General features: G+C 45.3%; 1 protein-coding gene across 5 annotated transcripts in view; it reads right to left on the bottom strand.

The window, feature by feature from the left end:
* The window catches only part of CCDC85C (coiled-coil domain containing 85C), a 165,748-nt gene that overhangs the window by 12,944 nt on the left and 136,666 nt on the right, over positions 1-16,138 (bottom strand). For 4 of the 5 annotated variants that reach the window (XM_081914053.1, XM_081914052.1, XM_081914050.1 and 1 more), the window contains one exon: positions 13,276-13,380. The exons of the other annotated variant lie outside the window; for it this stretch is intronic. In XM_081914053.1, the coding sequence (XP_081770179.1) occupies positions 13,276-13,380 (105 nt within the window). The remainder of the gene's footprint in view (positions 1-13,275; positions 13,381-16,138) is intronic. 5 annotated transcript variants of the gene reach the window in all.

Below are 16,138 nucleotides of genomic sequence, written 5' to 3'. Positions count from 1 at the left end.
AAACATTTAGAAGGGAGTAGGTCCCATTGAATTCAATGGGGGCTTACTTCTGAGTAGAGGCAGGGATAGGATTGGGCTGTCTGGCACATTTCTGTGCCGGATTTAATCAGCATATGGTCTCCTCAGTTTGGGCCACACAATACAGAACAATAGCTCACACCACTCTTGAGTTACCCTTGGTCTGTGGCCACCAGGGGGTTGAGCTGGGTGACCCTCAGGGTCCCTTCTGTCTCTATAACTCTATGATCACCATCCATTTTCAAGGTCACACAGGAAACCTGGGACAAATAACTATGAACTGTTCAAACATTTAGAGGTGTGCCCTGTTCCCTGAGCTCAACCTTTGTAGATGAGAGCGGTTAATAATGATAAGTGGTTAATGACGATTGTGGCTACTGAGGCACTCAGAAGCCAAAACACTAAAAACCACTCAAGTTTAGGGGAGCTCTGTGAGCCGAAACCTCTGTCAGAAAATATTCCAAGCATCCGGCATCTACACTCGCTGTGCCAGTTTTATTGTGATCTTTTCCCCTCTTGTCCTTCCTGACTATCCTATTTCTCCTTCTCTGAAGTGCATTAGTTACTATGGAAACAAACATTGGCATATGCAGCGCTTTCCTGCATCCATCTACCAGTGGCATATAAAAAGTCCGTTTAGATACTAGCATAGGAAGTCTGGAGGGGGGGAGAGAGATTGAGAGGCCAACTGAGTGGCACAAGAACACTATTTTTAAGAAGAACTAGAGGACGCGGCAGTTTATTCGCCTTGCTGCTGCACCACAACAACAACCACCCGCATTTTGGTACCCAAAAGAAGCCCAGAACTTCCACTAGGTTCCAGGCAACCAGCTCACACCACTTTGCCTCCACAATTAAACATTCAGTAAAATGCAAGGCAAACTCAAGAGGACCTCATCTCCCCAGGGATATTCTCCTCTCTGAGCTTTCAGTGCTAAAAAGGCAGGAATCTGTACTCCAGTCTTCCTCGACTTAGTACCTCTACTACATCGCCCATCATCCCTGACAACTGGTCACCCATGGCTGACAGAGGCTGCTGGTCTTTTGTGGTCTCCTCTGTCGCGCGGTCTTCCTCTGGGCCCTGGCCTGCTCTCTTGAAGCACTAGCTGCCATGGAATAGGCTCAGGTTAGGCCTGGGCTCAGCCATGTGTCCTTGCCCTCCTGGTGCTCTCCTACTTCTCCTCCTCAGTGGCAGCAGCAGCGGCACGTCAAGGTCAGGGCTCCTCTCTTTATTCTCCTTTCTCTTTTTCTCTCTCCCTTCTCCGTCTCCTCTCCTCCCTGCATCAGCTCCAGGATTTTCCTGGCCCCAGAGCACCGCTGGGCAGTCGGCCGGGTGGCCAGGTGTTCTTGCTCCTGGCTTGATTTGGGTCACGGGGGTGTGAGTCAGCGGTTCCCCCAGTTGATGCGCTGGGCATCCCGCTTCCCCCTTGGCAGTGGCGGTGGCAATGGCAGTCTCAGCAGCCCCGAGCCAGCCTGGTAGTGCAGTTGGCTCTGCCTGGCTTCAGGAGCTGCTTGCTGCCGTGGCGCCCGCCATTTTCCCTTGCCGGAAGGCTCCATATGATGTGTTTTGTGCCACTGAACCAATCACGCAACATTCATCCCCTACTAATAAATCTACAACACTTAAAATATAAATCCGGGGACACTAAATGAAATCCGGGGATGGATTTTGTCTGGGGATAGATTTGTAAATATGGGGACTGTCCCCGGGGAACGGGGATATCTAGTAACCATACCTTATAGAGGTATAAGAAAAAAGAGAGAGAAAGAGAAACATACAATAAGAGGTAAAACCTGTTCCTTGTTTCCACTGTTCTTGTCAATGAGTGCATAAGGCATTTGCATAATGAATATATCTAGAAAACATTTATTAAACGGGTCTAAATTACACATATTATGCTACTTGTGTTCGGATCTTTGTTAACTTTGATTTACAGTGCCACCTCCTCCAAGGTTTGCCTTCCCAAGCTACTATAACTTTTCTAGCTATGGAAACACAACTTTTTGAGGTACAACAATGTGAAAAAGAAGCCCTGAAGCTTCCTAGGAAACCTACCTCACAAGGTCGTTGTGGAGATAAGATGAGACAGGGGAGAGCTCCCTATATGGTGGCATATAGATATAATAAATACTGGTTTCCTGGATATAGGATTTGGTTTGCAGAATCTGGATTCTTGAGCAACAGGGCAAAGAAGAGAAGGACACCAGATATTTGGAGGGAAGTAAAGGGTCACTTCTGTGAAACCCTTTACAACTAGAGGCTTATCAAGCTTGGTTTGGAGGCTAGTCAATACCTTTTTTATTCTGCAAGGCCTCTGAATAAATCTAAGGTGGCACCCACTGTTTAGCTGTGACTGTGTGGGGATTTTATTTCCACTGCTTTGATTTTCACTGTCATTTTCGGAGTGAAAAAAACTTACGATTTAAACGTAAGGTTGTGGTCTGCTTTAAAGACCCCCTGCCGAAGACCAAATATAAGTAAGAATGAACTTATAAAATGCCCCGTGTCCTTAAAAGGTAAATATACTTCACAAAAATGAGCCAGGAACTAGATTAGGCTGTGCCCCCCAAAGCGGGCATTTATGGGGATAATTCCAACTTTTCACATTTGTGCCTGACTCACGCATCACATCAGTAGAAAGAGGGGGAGGGGGAGGCACGGCTGCAAACCAAACATCTCTTTAGCTTAAATTGCAGGATGATTCATTCAGAAATGTGAGGAGAAATCACACCATTCACTTCTAACAGGCTGTCATTGCTGCTTGGCGAAAAGTATTTTGGCGAGAACATGCTAAAAGGGGGGGGGGAGGAAAGAGGGGGAGCACGCTTCTTCTCATCCTTACCCACCTCCCCTCTCAGGTTTTTTTTTTTTCAGGAAGGGTGTGAGTTTTTCACTGTATTTGTTTTTTTTTGAGGGGGAGGGGGGAATAAAAGATTTCCCAACTGGAGAAGGAACTGAACTGTGAATGGCAACAGATACACAAAAGTCACCACACAAAGGAAGAAATATCCTTTCCCCTCAGAAACTGCCCCCCCCCACAAGGGCGTGCGAGAGATGAAAATGAGCAGGTGGGTGTCTGGGCAGAGGGTGGGATGTCAGCAGCGGCAATATGGAAATGTAGAGGAAGGTCATGAAGCGATGGCCTCGGTCAGGATAAGACTGCCCATGTAATTCCATGGAAATAATAGGTGTCTATAATAAAACCTGCCCCTTTTGGCACAGTTAGGGCAAACCATCTTTATATGGGTGGCTGGGGGGTGGCGTGCGAGGGAAGATTAATGAAGGGGCCCATATGGCTGCAGCTCAATGTCCCAGCAGGCAGCGGTTCCCCCTCCCTCCCGGGCCCAGCTGTCTCCCTTCCGCTAAGGAAAAGGCAGGAAGACGCTCCAAAGAGATGGGTTGTGAAAGGCTGAGAAATGCTAAGGTTTCAAGGAGGCTGAGTGGAAACAAGCTCCTCGGTCTCCTGTGAGAGTGGGGAAAGGAAGACTATGGCATGTACGTAAATATGCATTCATTCATTGCATTTATATCCCACTTACTTCTCTAAGGGACGCGGGTGGCGCTGTGGGTTAAACCACAGAGCCTAGAACTTGCCGATCAGAAGGTCGGCAGTTCAAATCCCTGCGACAGGGTGAGCTCCCGTTGCTCGGTCCCTGCTCCTGCCCACCTAGCAGTTCGAAAGAACGTCAAAGTGCAAGTAGATAAATAGGTACTGCTCCGGCGGGAAGGTAAACGGCGTTTGCGTGCGCTGCTCTGGTTCGGCAGAAGCGGCGTAGTCATGCTGGCCACACGACTCGGAAGCTGTATGCCGGCTCCCTCGGCCAATAAAGCGAGATGAGTGCCGCAACCCCAGAGTCGGTCACGACTGAACCTAATGGTCAAGGGTCCGTTTACCTTTACTTCTCTAAGGAGCTCAAAGCAGCATGCATGGTTCCCTCCTTCCTCACTGTATTCGCATAGCAACCCTGTGAGGTAGGTTAGGCTGAGAGGCAGTGATTGGCCCCAGTGAGCTTCAAAGCCGAATGCGGATTTGCACCCTGGTATCCCAGGCCCTAGGCCAACATTCTTAACCACTACAGCACACAATACCCAGAGTGAGCTTGAGACAATAAAGTTTTCAACTCCAGATGTGACAATCAAGTCGGGTGAGGGAGGAACAGAGGGACTGCTTCACATGTATTATTATTATTTCTGGCATGAAGTTAACTTCTGGATTGGCAAATACAACAACTAAGGGCTTTTTTCAGCCGGGACTCAGTTCCGGCACTTCTCAGGTGGGCACCATTACCATTATAAAAAAACAAGGGAGGTATTCATGGTGAGTTCTGGCACCTCTTTTTCTAGAAAAATAGCACTAACTATTAAAAACCCCCAGCAATAATTATAGTTATATTTCCCCAGTCTAGGGGACCCAAAGGGCAGCCCCTCATTGGTGGCACAAGTACATGAGCAAGAATCTGCTGTCTTGACATACCCAGCCTCACTCTGAGTGCATGTAAGATTACTTCTGAGTTTTTCTCTATGGTCATGAGGTCTAGAAACTTGCTGCATTTTTGGAATGAAAAGCAAGATTCCCAGGAAACCACTGCATTCCTGGGCTCAGTCCATATTCCATCTTCCACAGTGGGGCACACACGCCAATGGGAGAAGCAAGCCTTTCTCCTACTTCACAAAGGACGGCCACAACAATTGTACCATGGCATTTTCTTGACCCACTTGTCAGAGAGCCATCATCAGCACCACTAATGGTCAGAGCTGCTAGACAGTGTCCCAGCCTCTCTCGGCAGCTTGTATCCCCTCCCTTGCCAGAGGCATTTAAGCAGAGGGTGTGATGTGACTGAAAGCTTCCTTCAGTGAACTGGGGTTGGGTTAGATGGGCTCTGAGGTCCTTTACAACTTTCACATTCTGTGATTATAATGCATACTATTCTTTGCCAAAGTCCAGCTTTTAAATCCAGCCTTATAATCCTACAGTATACACCATGGGTAGGCAAATTAAGGGCCGGGGGGGGGGCAGATCTGGGCCAATTGCCTTCTAAATTCAGCCTGAGGACGGTCCGGGAATCAGTGTGTTTTTACATGAGTAGAATGTGTCCTTTTATTTAAAATGCATCTCTGGGTTATTTGTGGGGCATAAGAATTTGTTCATTTTTTTCTTCAAAATATAGTCCGGTCCCCTACAAGGTCTGAGGGACAGTGGACCAGCCTCCTGCTGAAAATGTTTGCAGGCCTCTGGTATACAGGATGCACCAAAATATCAGTTGGTCATCAGTTTGCCCAGCCTATCCATTTACCAGTTGTGACATTTAATTTTGGGGTACCCAGTAGTCAGATGCATAGTGGGCAACCAATTTAAAGCAAAACAAACTCCACAACCCCGCCCCCCCCCTCTCTCTCTCTCATATATTTAAATAGCTGTCCTAGTGTCCTAGTTCCTGCTAGGATGAATTTTCCTGCTGCCAAAAAAACCAGAATGTCTTGCTACAGGGCACAAGCTGGGAAACACAATTGTATTTTTTATTTTCTGCAGCGAGGGGAGGAAAGGTCAGGGGAGGAACTATATGGGTCCTGTCCGAATCAGAAACTCTTTCCCAACATCAAACTGAAGGCCTTCGAAACTCGGGTAAGGTCTTTTGATGCACGGTATGAGCAAGGAAAAACAAAAACAATTTTCTTCCTCCAGCTGAGATGGACTTTATTCCAGATGCTAATCTCCTTCATCGGTTATTTAATTTGCCTCTCATTAGACATACTGAGCAGCCGGCCATGTAAACATTCAAATCTATGAATTAACCATGGGGCCTGCCCACAAGCCAAGCCAAGCCCCCTTCCATCTGCCTGCACAGCTCAGACACCAACTTGTCAGACACAACAGCGTATCTTCAGGGCCTTGGCAACGTTCGGTGAAATCTACTTAATCCACACAAAAAAGGCTTAAATGCCCCCTTTGATTAATAACCCTCCTTGAAACAGGGGGAAGGGCTTTAGCTCAGTGGGAGAGCATCTGCCTTGCATGCAGAAAGTCATAGGTTCAATCCCTGGCATCTCCAGGTGGTCTGGGAGAGGGTCTCCTGTCTGAAATTCTGGAGACATGCTGCCAGTCAGTGTAGACAATGCTGAGTTAGATGGACCATTTATCTGACTCCACAGAAGGCAGCTTCCAGTGTCCATATTCTCATTGAACCCATGCACACAGAGACATGCGTATGCATGCATACTCTTTATTGCTCTGTGGCCTTATGGATGTTTTCCAGAAGGACATTCAGAACTAAGCACATATGCAGAGGACTTGCTACATATAGGCACATGCGATGGTCCCAGATGTCAGTTTTGAAAGAGTTGTTCTGGGCTTACCACCAGCTAGTGGACACAGAGGTCTTCTCAGTTGCAACCACGTGGAGATCTCTAGATGCCAGGTTGGCGACTGACATCTCCATCTGGCTGGCCCCTCCAGCTTTCTCAAGAAGACAAGCAGAAGAGCTTATTTATTGCGTTTACTCCAAGGAGTAAATGGTTTCCACAGCTCCTCTCAGTTAATCCCTACAATAACCCTGTGAGGTAGGTTAGGAGGCTGTGACTGACTCCAAGGTCACCCAGTGAACTTCACGACTGAGTGAGGATTTGAACCCTGATCTCTCAGGTCCTGGTCCAACACTCTAACCACTACACCACACTGGCTTCCTAGAGTACTTCTGCTGTGGGACAGCTATATAAATCAAGTAGATGAATACATATGGGGAAAGCAAAGCAAAATGTCACCTAGAAAAAGCTCTGACATATTCTCCTTGAAGCTCAAATCTGTTTTATTCCAGGTTGTTTTATTGGATATTTTAATGTGCTTGAGATTCTTTTTCTTTAAAATATAAAGCGGTATTGAAATGAAATGATAATAGTGACAACAACAACAATAATAAAGTTGGGGGGGGCATAGACATATTGTTGTGGCAACCAAACCTAGGTTCAAGGTGCCATTTGGTGATCAGTTTATATACAGTGGTACCTCAGTTTTCGAACGTCTCGGAAGTCAAACGCTTTGGCTTTCGAATGCCGGAAACCCGAAAGTAACTGCTTTGGTTTTTGAACATTTTTTGGAAGCCAAGCGTGCCACGCAGCTTCCGTATTGAGTTTTCCGGACGTAAATGCATTCAGAAATGCATGCTTCGGAACGGATTATGTTCAAAAACCGAGGTACCACTGTATCTGAGTTTCTAATACTGCTCTGAGTACCAGTTGCTGGAAATTGCAGGAGAGGAGAGGGCTCTTGTGCTCTCACAAGCATCTAGCCCTCAGGGTCCCTTCGAACTTTACAATTTTATGCTTCTATGGCCCAGAGCTGGCCACAGTGAGAACAGGGTGCTGGACTAGATGGGCCACTATCCTGATGCAGCAGGTTCTTATGATGTTCTTAGGATCATCTTATGACAACCTCCGCTGTTCACGATTCCCTGCCCTCTTTGAATATTGCACAATAGCCCAAAGGATAAGGTTTAGCTTTCTTCAGCAGCCCACAATGTTTCTGCTCCGTTGCTTTTTTAAATACCCAATCAGAAGCGTAGAAGAAGCATCCTCCTGTCTCTACCCACAAATCCATTTCCCCCTCTTGTATTGTCCTTGTGTTAAAAGGGCTGCCTCAGATTTCATCCTTTGTTCGGCAGCCTCATGGCGTGGTCGGCCTCTCCTTCCCTTTGGCTCTGCTCTTTAGCCATTGTCTCCTCCCTTTTCTTGCAAAGTTGTACTGCCATTCATTAGTCACCTGCTGCCACTGGGCACCGCTGAGCTCTGTGAGCTAAATTATCCAATTCAAAGGTCCCCTCAAAGCCAAGCGAGTTGGGGAAAGTGAGCACAGGTATGCCAAAACATAGAATGCTCCAACAGGCGGTATAGACAAATGCCGAAGTAAATAATATTTTATAATAACAATTTATTATTACAGTCGGAGACCAGCTTGTAAAACACATAATGGGACTGCACTCCCAAAAGCAAAGCAAACATTTAAAACAATATACAGCAATGGCTTACAAGTTAAATGAGGCTGCATTTTAAATTGTATTTTAACCCACATTTTATATTGTTCCCCCCCCCCCATTATGTTTTTATTGTAATTTTACTGATGTTAGCTGTCCTGAGCCCGGCTCTGGCTGGAGAGGGCAGGGTATAAATAAAAATTTATTATTTAATATTATTATTATTAAAAAATGCGCTAAACAGGTAAACACATAAAATCTTTGGGGAAAACTACCATAGAAAATTGGCCCAGAGTTACCCGTGGATCTGAGTAAATAATATTTTGTGCAGGGACAGCCCAAGATATTTGAGTGCCGGGGGTTTGGGGGGGGAGAGGCGTTGTCGTCTCTCTTCATACAGCGACAGTAAATTAAATAGCTGAATTGAATAGCGGACATTTTGATCTCTTTCACCAGTAGGGCTGCTCCTTCTCTTCAGGAGCAATTCAGCAGCAAATGCCCAAAGCAACTGTCTTTCCAAGTTGAATTCCACAGAAGGCAGCCTTATAAAATCACAGAATCGTCGAGTTGGAAGGGACCAGTAGGGTTATGTAGTCTAACCCCCTGAAACGCAGGAAACCTTTGCCTGACATGAGGCTCAAACCCACAACCCTGAGATTAAGAATCTCACGCTTTACTGACTGAGCTACCTCGCAGGTGCCTTAAGGCTCTCCAAGCTGCATTCCGCATAAGAGTAAGAGAGTAAGAGTTTGGATTTGATATCCCGCCTTTCACTCCCCTTCAGGAGTCTCAAAGCGGCTAACAATCTCCTTTCCCTTCCTCCCCCACAACAAACACTCTGTGAGGTGAGTGAGGCTGAGAGACTTCACAGAAGTGTGACTGGCCCAAGGTCACCCAGCAGCTGCATGTGGAGGAGCGGGGAAGCGAACTCAGTTCCCCAGATTACGAGACTACCACTCTTAACCACTGCACCACACTGGCTTCTAAGGCTGTCCTAAGGGGAGCATATTCCACATGGGCACATCTGCTGAGCAACATCTCAGGCAGAGGATGGGGGACCTTTTCTCAGCCCTACAGGACTGTAAGAACTCTTTCAATTCTGGAACCGGGCTCAGAACGCTTTTAAGTCTTAGTGTATGTCTTTTGGACTAGGCTCTGGTTGTTAGCTTCCTTGCTATATGACAGAATGAAGAAAGAGCAGGATGATTATTTAGCAATTGAGTGGCCATTTGTTTATGCCTGATTATTTATTGGGATGGCACTGCTGAGACCTGGCAACAAGAGAATTCAAAGACGGAAGTTCCGTTGTTTATTTACTTATTTGCAGAAGTAGTTTTTGATCCAACATATCCCCTTACAAAAAAAGAAGAAAAAGAAATAAGAGGCTTGTGAGCAGATCCACAGCATAATGAGTAGTTTTGTGTCCTACAGCATCCTGTTTGCAAGGATTGGACACCCACCCGCTACTTTCCTGATGGTGTGAGAGGCTCATTTGTATGGTAATGCTTTCAATTTGCTTTTTCAGTTCTGCAAGAAAAATGGTCCCCTCCCATAGCCTTTTAAAGACTGATCATTTCCCCTCTCCAGGAGTTTCATTATCTCTTATGATTTGGAGAATGGCTTCCTTAAAATGACTTTATTACGTGCACCAGCAGAGGCCTATATATCATGCTAGCTCCCTAAGACTACAAAGGAGATATGAGCTCTTGCAAGACTGTGAGTCGAGGCTGATCTCAACTATTTTATTAGGTTACCTATTTTCTTCTTATATATCACCTGTCATTGAAAGGCAACCTTAGATATACTTGAGTGAGGAAGTGTCATATGGTTTTATCTTGTTAAGGAGTAAGGCTGGAGCTATGGGCTAATATTGTTGGCAAAGACACTTGAATAATGCAGATGGGAGTCAAGAAAAAAAAAGGAACCTGATAACACATTAACTGAACTAATGGAACTAAAGCAGAGTATACTTTGAAGAGAAAGCAACAGAAGAAGAAGAAGAGTTTGGATTTGATATCCCACCTTTCACTCCCTTTAAGGAGTCTCAAAGTGGCTAACAATCTCCTTTCCCTTCCTCCCCCACAACAAACACTCTGTGAGGTGAGCGGGGCTGAGAGACTTCAAAGAAGTGTGACTGGCCCAAGGTCACCCAGCAGCTGCATGTGGAGGGGCAGAGATGCGAACCCAGTTCCCCAGATTACGTATCTACCGCTCTTAACCACTACACCACAGTGGCCCCAGAGAATTCCCCCCCTTTTCTTAGTTCAAACTTTGTAAACAGCTGGAAGAAATTCAATCAACCATACAGAGGAAAATCTCCCTCAGCACTGCAGAGCCAATCAGAGCTTGTGCTGGCTCAATGAGCATGCTGCCACTCTGCCTGTTCGTTAAGCACCACCCACCCACCTTGGCGAGTTGACTTTAACACTAGCAGAATTAACCCTTAAGTTGCACAGTAAGAGATCTTGCTGTTGTGCTTCCAACAAATATCAAGACATCCAGCTTCCAAACAGAGAAGAGCACTTTGCCAAGTGGAACAAGCATTTCCTCAGTAGGAAGAATGCTGGGGTAGATATTAACCATGCTCAGGGCCCAGTTGCACAACCATCAGAATCACGTGGTAAAGATTTATCTGGCTTGTGTCATTTTAAACAGTGCTTGGTATGCATATTTGAATGTTGATCAAATATCGGGATCTACCAGTATGAGAAGAGGGGATCTTTGGCTTTCTATACAGCTGCACTTTTGGGTTAACTATCAGAACAGTTTGGTGGCACCATGGCAGAAGTGGCTTTCCCAGTAAGGTAGAGCTGCGACAATTTAAGACGGATGTTGACAAGCTGGAATGTGTGCAGAGGAGGGCGACCAAGATGGTCAAGGGTCTGGAAACCAAGACTTAAGAGAAACGGTTGAAGGAGCTGGGTATGTTTAGCCTGGAAAAGAGGAGACTGAGAGGAGATATGATAGCCATCTTCAGATATTCCAAGGGCTGTCACATGGTGGATGGAGCAAGCTTCTTTTCTCCTGCTCCGCGAACCAATGGGTTCAAGTTACAAGAAAGGAGATTCCCACCAAACATCAGGAAAAACTTTCTGACAGTAAGAGCTGTTCAACAGTGGAGCAATCTCTCTCGGGTGGTGGTGGACTCTCCTTACTTGGAGGTTTTTAAGCAGAGGTTGGATGGCCATCTGTCATGGATTCCTGAGATTCCTGCATTGCAGTGGGTTGGACTAGATGACCCTTGGGGTCCCTACAATTCTATGATTCTATCTCCCATCAACAGAATCACAGCTCTTGGAGTCCAGCCTCTACTTTATGGCTATATGCTTTTTTAGCATTACGTGAGCCAAGGTAAAAATGAGCAAGCAGAGAGGGCAATTTTAATTATAGTTATTTTTGTTATTTGTATGGAGCGGGGAGGGTTATGTTAATCACTTTCTATCTTACCTGTTACGAAAACTCAACACAAAATTCAGGAAAGGGAGGGAGGGAGGGAGGGAGGGAGGGAGGGAAAGGGAAAACTCAGGGAACTGGACTTACAGACTCAGCACAGTTCACACATGTCTGAGGAGTTTGAGATTCAGAACAAGATACTTCTTCCCTGTAAAGGCCACATCACGTATAAGCCAAACCTCTGAGTCACCTGCAACCTAGCATTCTGATTGGCTAGATCAGCCTCCCCTGACCTGGTGACCTCCAGGCATTTTGGACTCCAATCCCATCAGCCCCAGTTTACTCCTTAAAACTGAAAAGGTCTTAAGTTGCAAAACTTCTTAAGTTTCAAAACGTTGCAGCCGTGACAGATAAGCAGCGCTCATGTTCTTGCCATTTTATCATTTCTTAGATCACGTGAAACCGCTCTGTTGACGGGAAGCCCCTGGGAAGTTTCACAGTTAGCACTTCTTATCCACCCATTTACCAGCAACTCTGTGGAAACGGTCCAAAAGTCCTTGGTAAATATTTGGGAAAGGAACATTTTGAAGCGCTTTCATGTAGGCCATCCATTACATTGTGTCCAGTAGTTCCTGGGAGTCATGGGAAATAAAAGGGAGGTGTCCAGGATAGAACAACGAAAATGTTTTGCTCTGGAAAAGGGTTCTCTAGGAGGAAGTAAAGGAAGTCATGGAATCATACAAATGGGTCACCTATTCCAACCCCCTGCAAAATCTTGAGTGACATGAGCTTAAACAAAAAGAACCGAGGGCGCAAGTAAAAGTTACTTAAATTACGGGAAAGGGTATTTTCTTTTACACAGGGTCAACCTTTTATATCTTACGCATGAAATACATGTGCGTACACACAAACCCACCAGGTGTTACTGGTTGTCAGCTGAGGGTCAAACTACATGTTACACTTAATGTACTGTGTGCCACAATGACACTTGTTTCTCTTAAATTAATTACAGCTCTGCAGGGTAGCGCTGCTGATTTTTGTGACTGATTTATTTACCTAGCCATTATTAAGCTGATTTATAGCCCGGGGTTCCCAAACCGTGGTGTGCAAGCTCCATTTCAGGGGTCTGCAGCGTGCCTGTGGATCTGCAGTTGAGAAGACGAGCGCCGGCATTAAATATTCATACCAATTTTTAATTGTATTTTTATGGCTTCTTTTATTCCTTACATTGCTTTCTATCATATTACAATCTGAATTCCACGCAATGCAATAAAATACAATATATAAGGACTAAGAGAAGCGGTTAGAAACGCAATTAAAGATTGTGCGGCACCCAGCATGGCGCATTACAATTGCTACAAGAGGCAGAAAAATCGTTAAGAGCCTCAGCTATCAGCTTCGTTGGATGTTTGTGAGTTCTAGTGTTATGAGAGAGGGAGAAAAAAAAACTATTCTCTATCCACAATTGCATAATTTTAAACATTTCTATCATGTGAGTGTCAGAGGCAGTATGGGAAGTGAGTGAAGTGATCTTGAGCTCCCATCCTGCTTGCAGGTTTTCCCACAGGCTTTTGGTTGGCCACTGTGAGACAGGATGATGGCCAAGGTGGGTCACTGGCCTGATCCAGCAGGGCTTGTCTTATGTTCTTATTCATAGCCAGCACTGGTTTCTCACGGCTCCCATGAAAACAGAACAAGAGGACACAGAGTGTACACATGCCAGAATCAAACACTTGGTTTTGATTCCTGCTTTCCAGTGTTTGCAGAATGATGGAATCAATTCAGCCAGCCTGCCAGATGTTTGCATTCATGGGTCAGGCTCCCGTCTCCCTCTCTCCCCTAATTTACGATTGCCATGAGCGTAATTACACAAGGTAGATAGCGATGCGTGCAGCTTACATTCTGCATGGCGTCCTGATACTGCGGCAGTGACGACAGCTGCGACTCGGAATGGTACGGGGATAAACCTTTCCTCAGAGTCCTCAGATCCCCAGAGCTTGATTGCTGTAAAAGAGAGAGAGAAAGAAAGAAAAGGATTTCTATTTAATTCAAAGTAAGACAACGAGACTTTATTCTTATTTGGTTCCTACCCTCGCCTCTCCAGTTCATCTGGCTCAACCACACAAGAAAAATCTAGTTTAAAGGCATGCTGTTGGAAAGGAAATGGAATATTGCTTGGATCCAAACTGCTGGTTTGGGGTAGAGGCTGGATTACCTCCCCGTCCCAGTTCAGCTAGCTTCTCAGCTGCAAAAGCAGGGACAAGGGAAAACCCTCAAATGGGCCGAACTGAGGGTGATGTGGGGGTGGGCCTGAGCAGGCCTGAGGCCATATTCATACCATGCCATTTAAAACACGATGATGCCACCTTGAACTGTCATGGCTTCCCTCAAAGGGAGCTATAGTTTGTTGACGTGCTGAGAGTTGTCAGGAGGCCCCTATTCCCCTCACAGAGCTACCATTCCCCAAGTTCCCTGTGAAGAGGGGTTCAATGTTAAACCACTCTGGGAACTGTAGCTCCATGAAGTTCCTATGTTATGATTTGGGAACGATATAAAGTGCCGTATTTTTCGCTCTATAAGATGCACTTTTCCCCCTCCAAAAATTAAGGGGAAATGTGTGTGCGTCTTATGGAGCGAATGCAGGCTCCATGGCTTCAGTGAAAACAGCGCGAAGCCTCCGAAGCGCAGTGGGAGAGCTCCTGCCGTGCTCCAGAGGCTTCGCGTTGCAAGACTCTCCTGGCTTCAGGGATAGCCGCCTGAAGCCAGGAGAGCAAGAGGGATCTCTGCGCAGCGCCCCTTCAGCAAAGCGAGAGGAGAAATGGAAGGGGCTCCATTTCTCCTGCCGCTTCACTGAAGGGGTGCTGCACAGAGAGGGAGGTATTTTTTTTCTCTTGTTCTCCCCCTCTAAAACTAGGTGCATCCTATGGTCGGGTGCGTCCTATAGAGCGAAAAATGCGGTATATAAAAGTATGTGTGTCTTTATGGCATCCTCTTCAATAAAACAATAAACATTTGAGGGAATTCAATTGTGAGGACTATGTTTCTGAAAGCCTGCATTTGTGTCCTTATTTTATGACTATCACTCAATTAAAAGTAAGTGCTTTTTAAATATTGACTTATCATTCACTGAATCTCATGCAATTTCACTGGTGAGATGGGGGGTTTTTGGGGTAAGGGCATGACACACACACATGAAAGAGACTAAATGAATATGCTACATATCAGACAAACAGATTGGGTACAATGTTGGTTCCCTACAGACCATGGTTTGCAAATACGGAACGAACTCTGGGAACATGCCGTCTCTCCCAATCCTTCCTTTCATGTGGATTCCCCTCTACTCTCCACTGTGGGCCTTAACCATTGAAGAATAATGATTAATAATAATAATAATAATAATAATAATAATAATAATAATGTTTTATTTGTACCCCACCCTCTCCGGCCAGAGCATTATGTAACCAGATTCTCCATTAGCCAAAGTTTACAAACCCATGTCACTTCTAACTTTGGTCAAGATGGCAGCCCTGCAGTCTAGTGAATCATTTTGGAAAATGTGTTGTTGCAGCAGGGCTGAAGCTAAGCAGCTGCAAACCTGAAAGACTGGCATTTGCATATAGTAAATAAACATTTATTTACGGGAAAAGATGGAAACCCCATTTAGCATCAGCACAAATCTAACTTGTGCTTGAGGCTACGAAGGAAGTGGGAAAGTGTGCATTCCCAACAAGCAGTGGGTCGTTTGCTCATCTGGGAGATGTCTGTGGTTTGCTGAACAAGCCATGGTTAGAACAAACCATGGCTTGCTGCTATGTTTGAACACAGGCACTGTGTCCCTACCCAACAAGAAGGATCCTTGGAAGCTGATAATGTATGGTAACTCCACCCCCCACCCCCACATGCTAGCCCTGGCTTTGCAAAACTCATTTTCTTGGGTTAGATAACTTACTTTGAAAAGGCTGATGAAAACCATTTTTAAGGAACAAATGTCCTGTATTTATACTTTCACTTTCTTTGAGCAACCTTTGACTGCATTCAACTGCCTGTTTGTATGCTTTATTTTTTAAAAATTGACATTTTTTGAGATAAAATACAAGAATCAAACTAGTCTACAGAACAAGAATATAAAAAAAAAAAAATTGTGGAGAAGAGAGAAAAAATACCTGTGAGGCCCTTTACCATATTTATATCAAATCTATCCTGTCATTTATCATCATACAGAGAGGTAGACTCACCCTGGGAGCCTACTTCTTCTCCCAGTCTCTCACCTTGGGAGACCCTTTCAACCCTGCCTTTCATACAACAGGGGCTCCCCTCTTCCGAGTGTCCCCTTCCTGTTTGTGTCCTCCTCAGTCCAAGGTAAAGGACTTCTTTATCCCCCGCACCTACCCACCCCAAAGCTTTTAAAAAAATGTTTCCAATGCAAAAGAGTATTGGAAAGCCAGAGAAAACAAGAGAGAAAAGAGAGAAAGAGAACAAACAGAACAGAGTCAAAAGGATAAAATTATCATATAACCACAGCATATTCCCCGCTTGTCCCTGCTACCAGGTACGGTTCCAGCACTCAGTCCCTGTATATTTGTGTGCATGCATGTATATAATGCTATAGGCCATTAAGTGTCAAAATGTTGGAAACCAGGCAATCAACAAAATATAAATGCTTCGGATTTATCAAATATACACTCTTGGATGGAAACAATACAATTTTATTAGCATGAACTGTGTTCATTAACTTTTTCGGTTTTCAAAGGCCATCCAGTAG

The sequence above is a fragment of the Podarcis melisellensis genome (assembly GCF_964234715.1).
Source record: "Podarcis melisellensis genome assembly, chromosome: 1".
NCBI classification, from domain to species: Eukaryota; Metazoa; Chordata; class Lepidosauria; order Squamata; family Lacertidae; genus Podarcis; species Podarcis melisellensis.
This window is presented reverse-complemented; position numbering and strand designations above follow the sequence as displayed.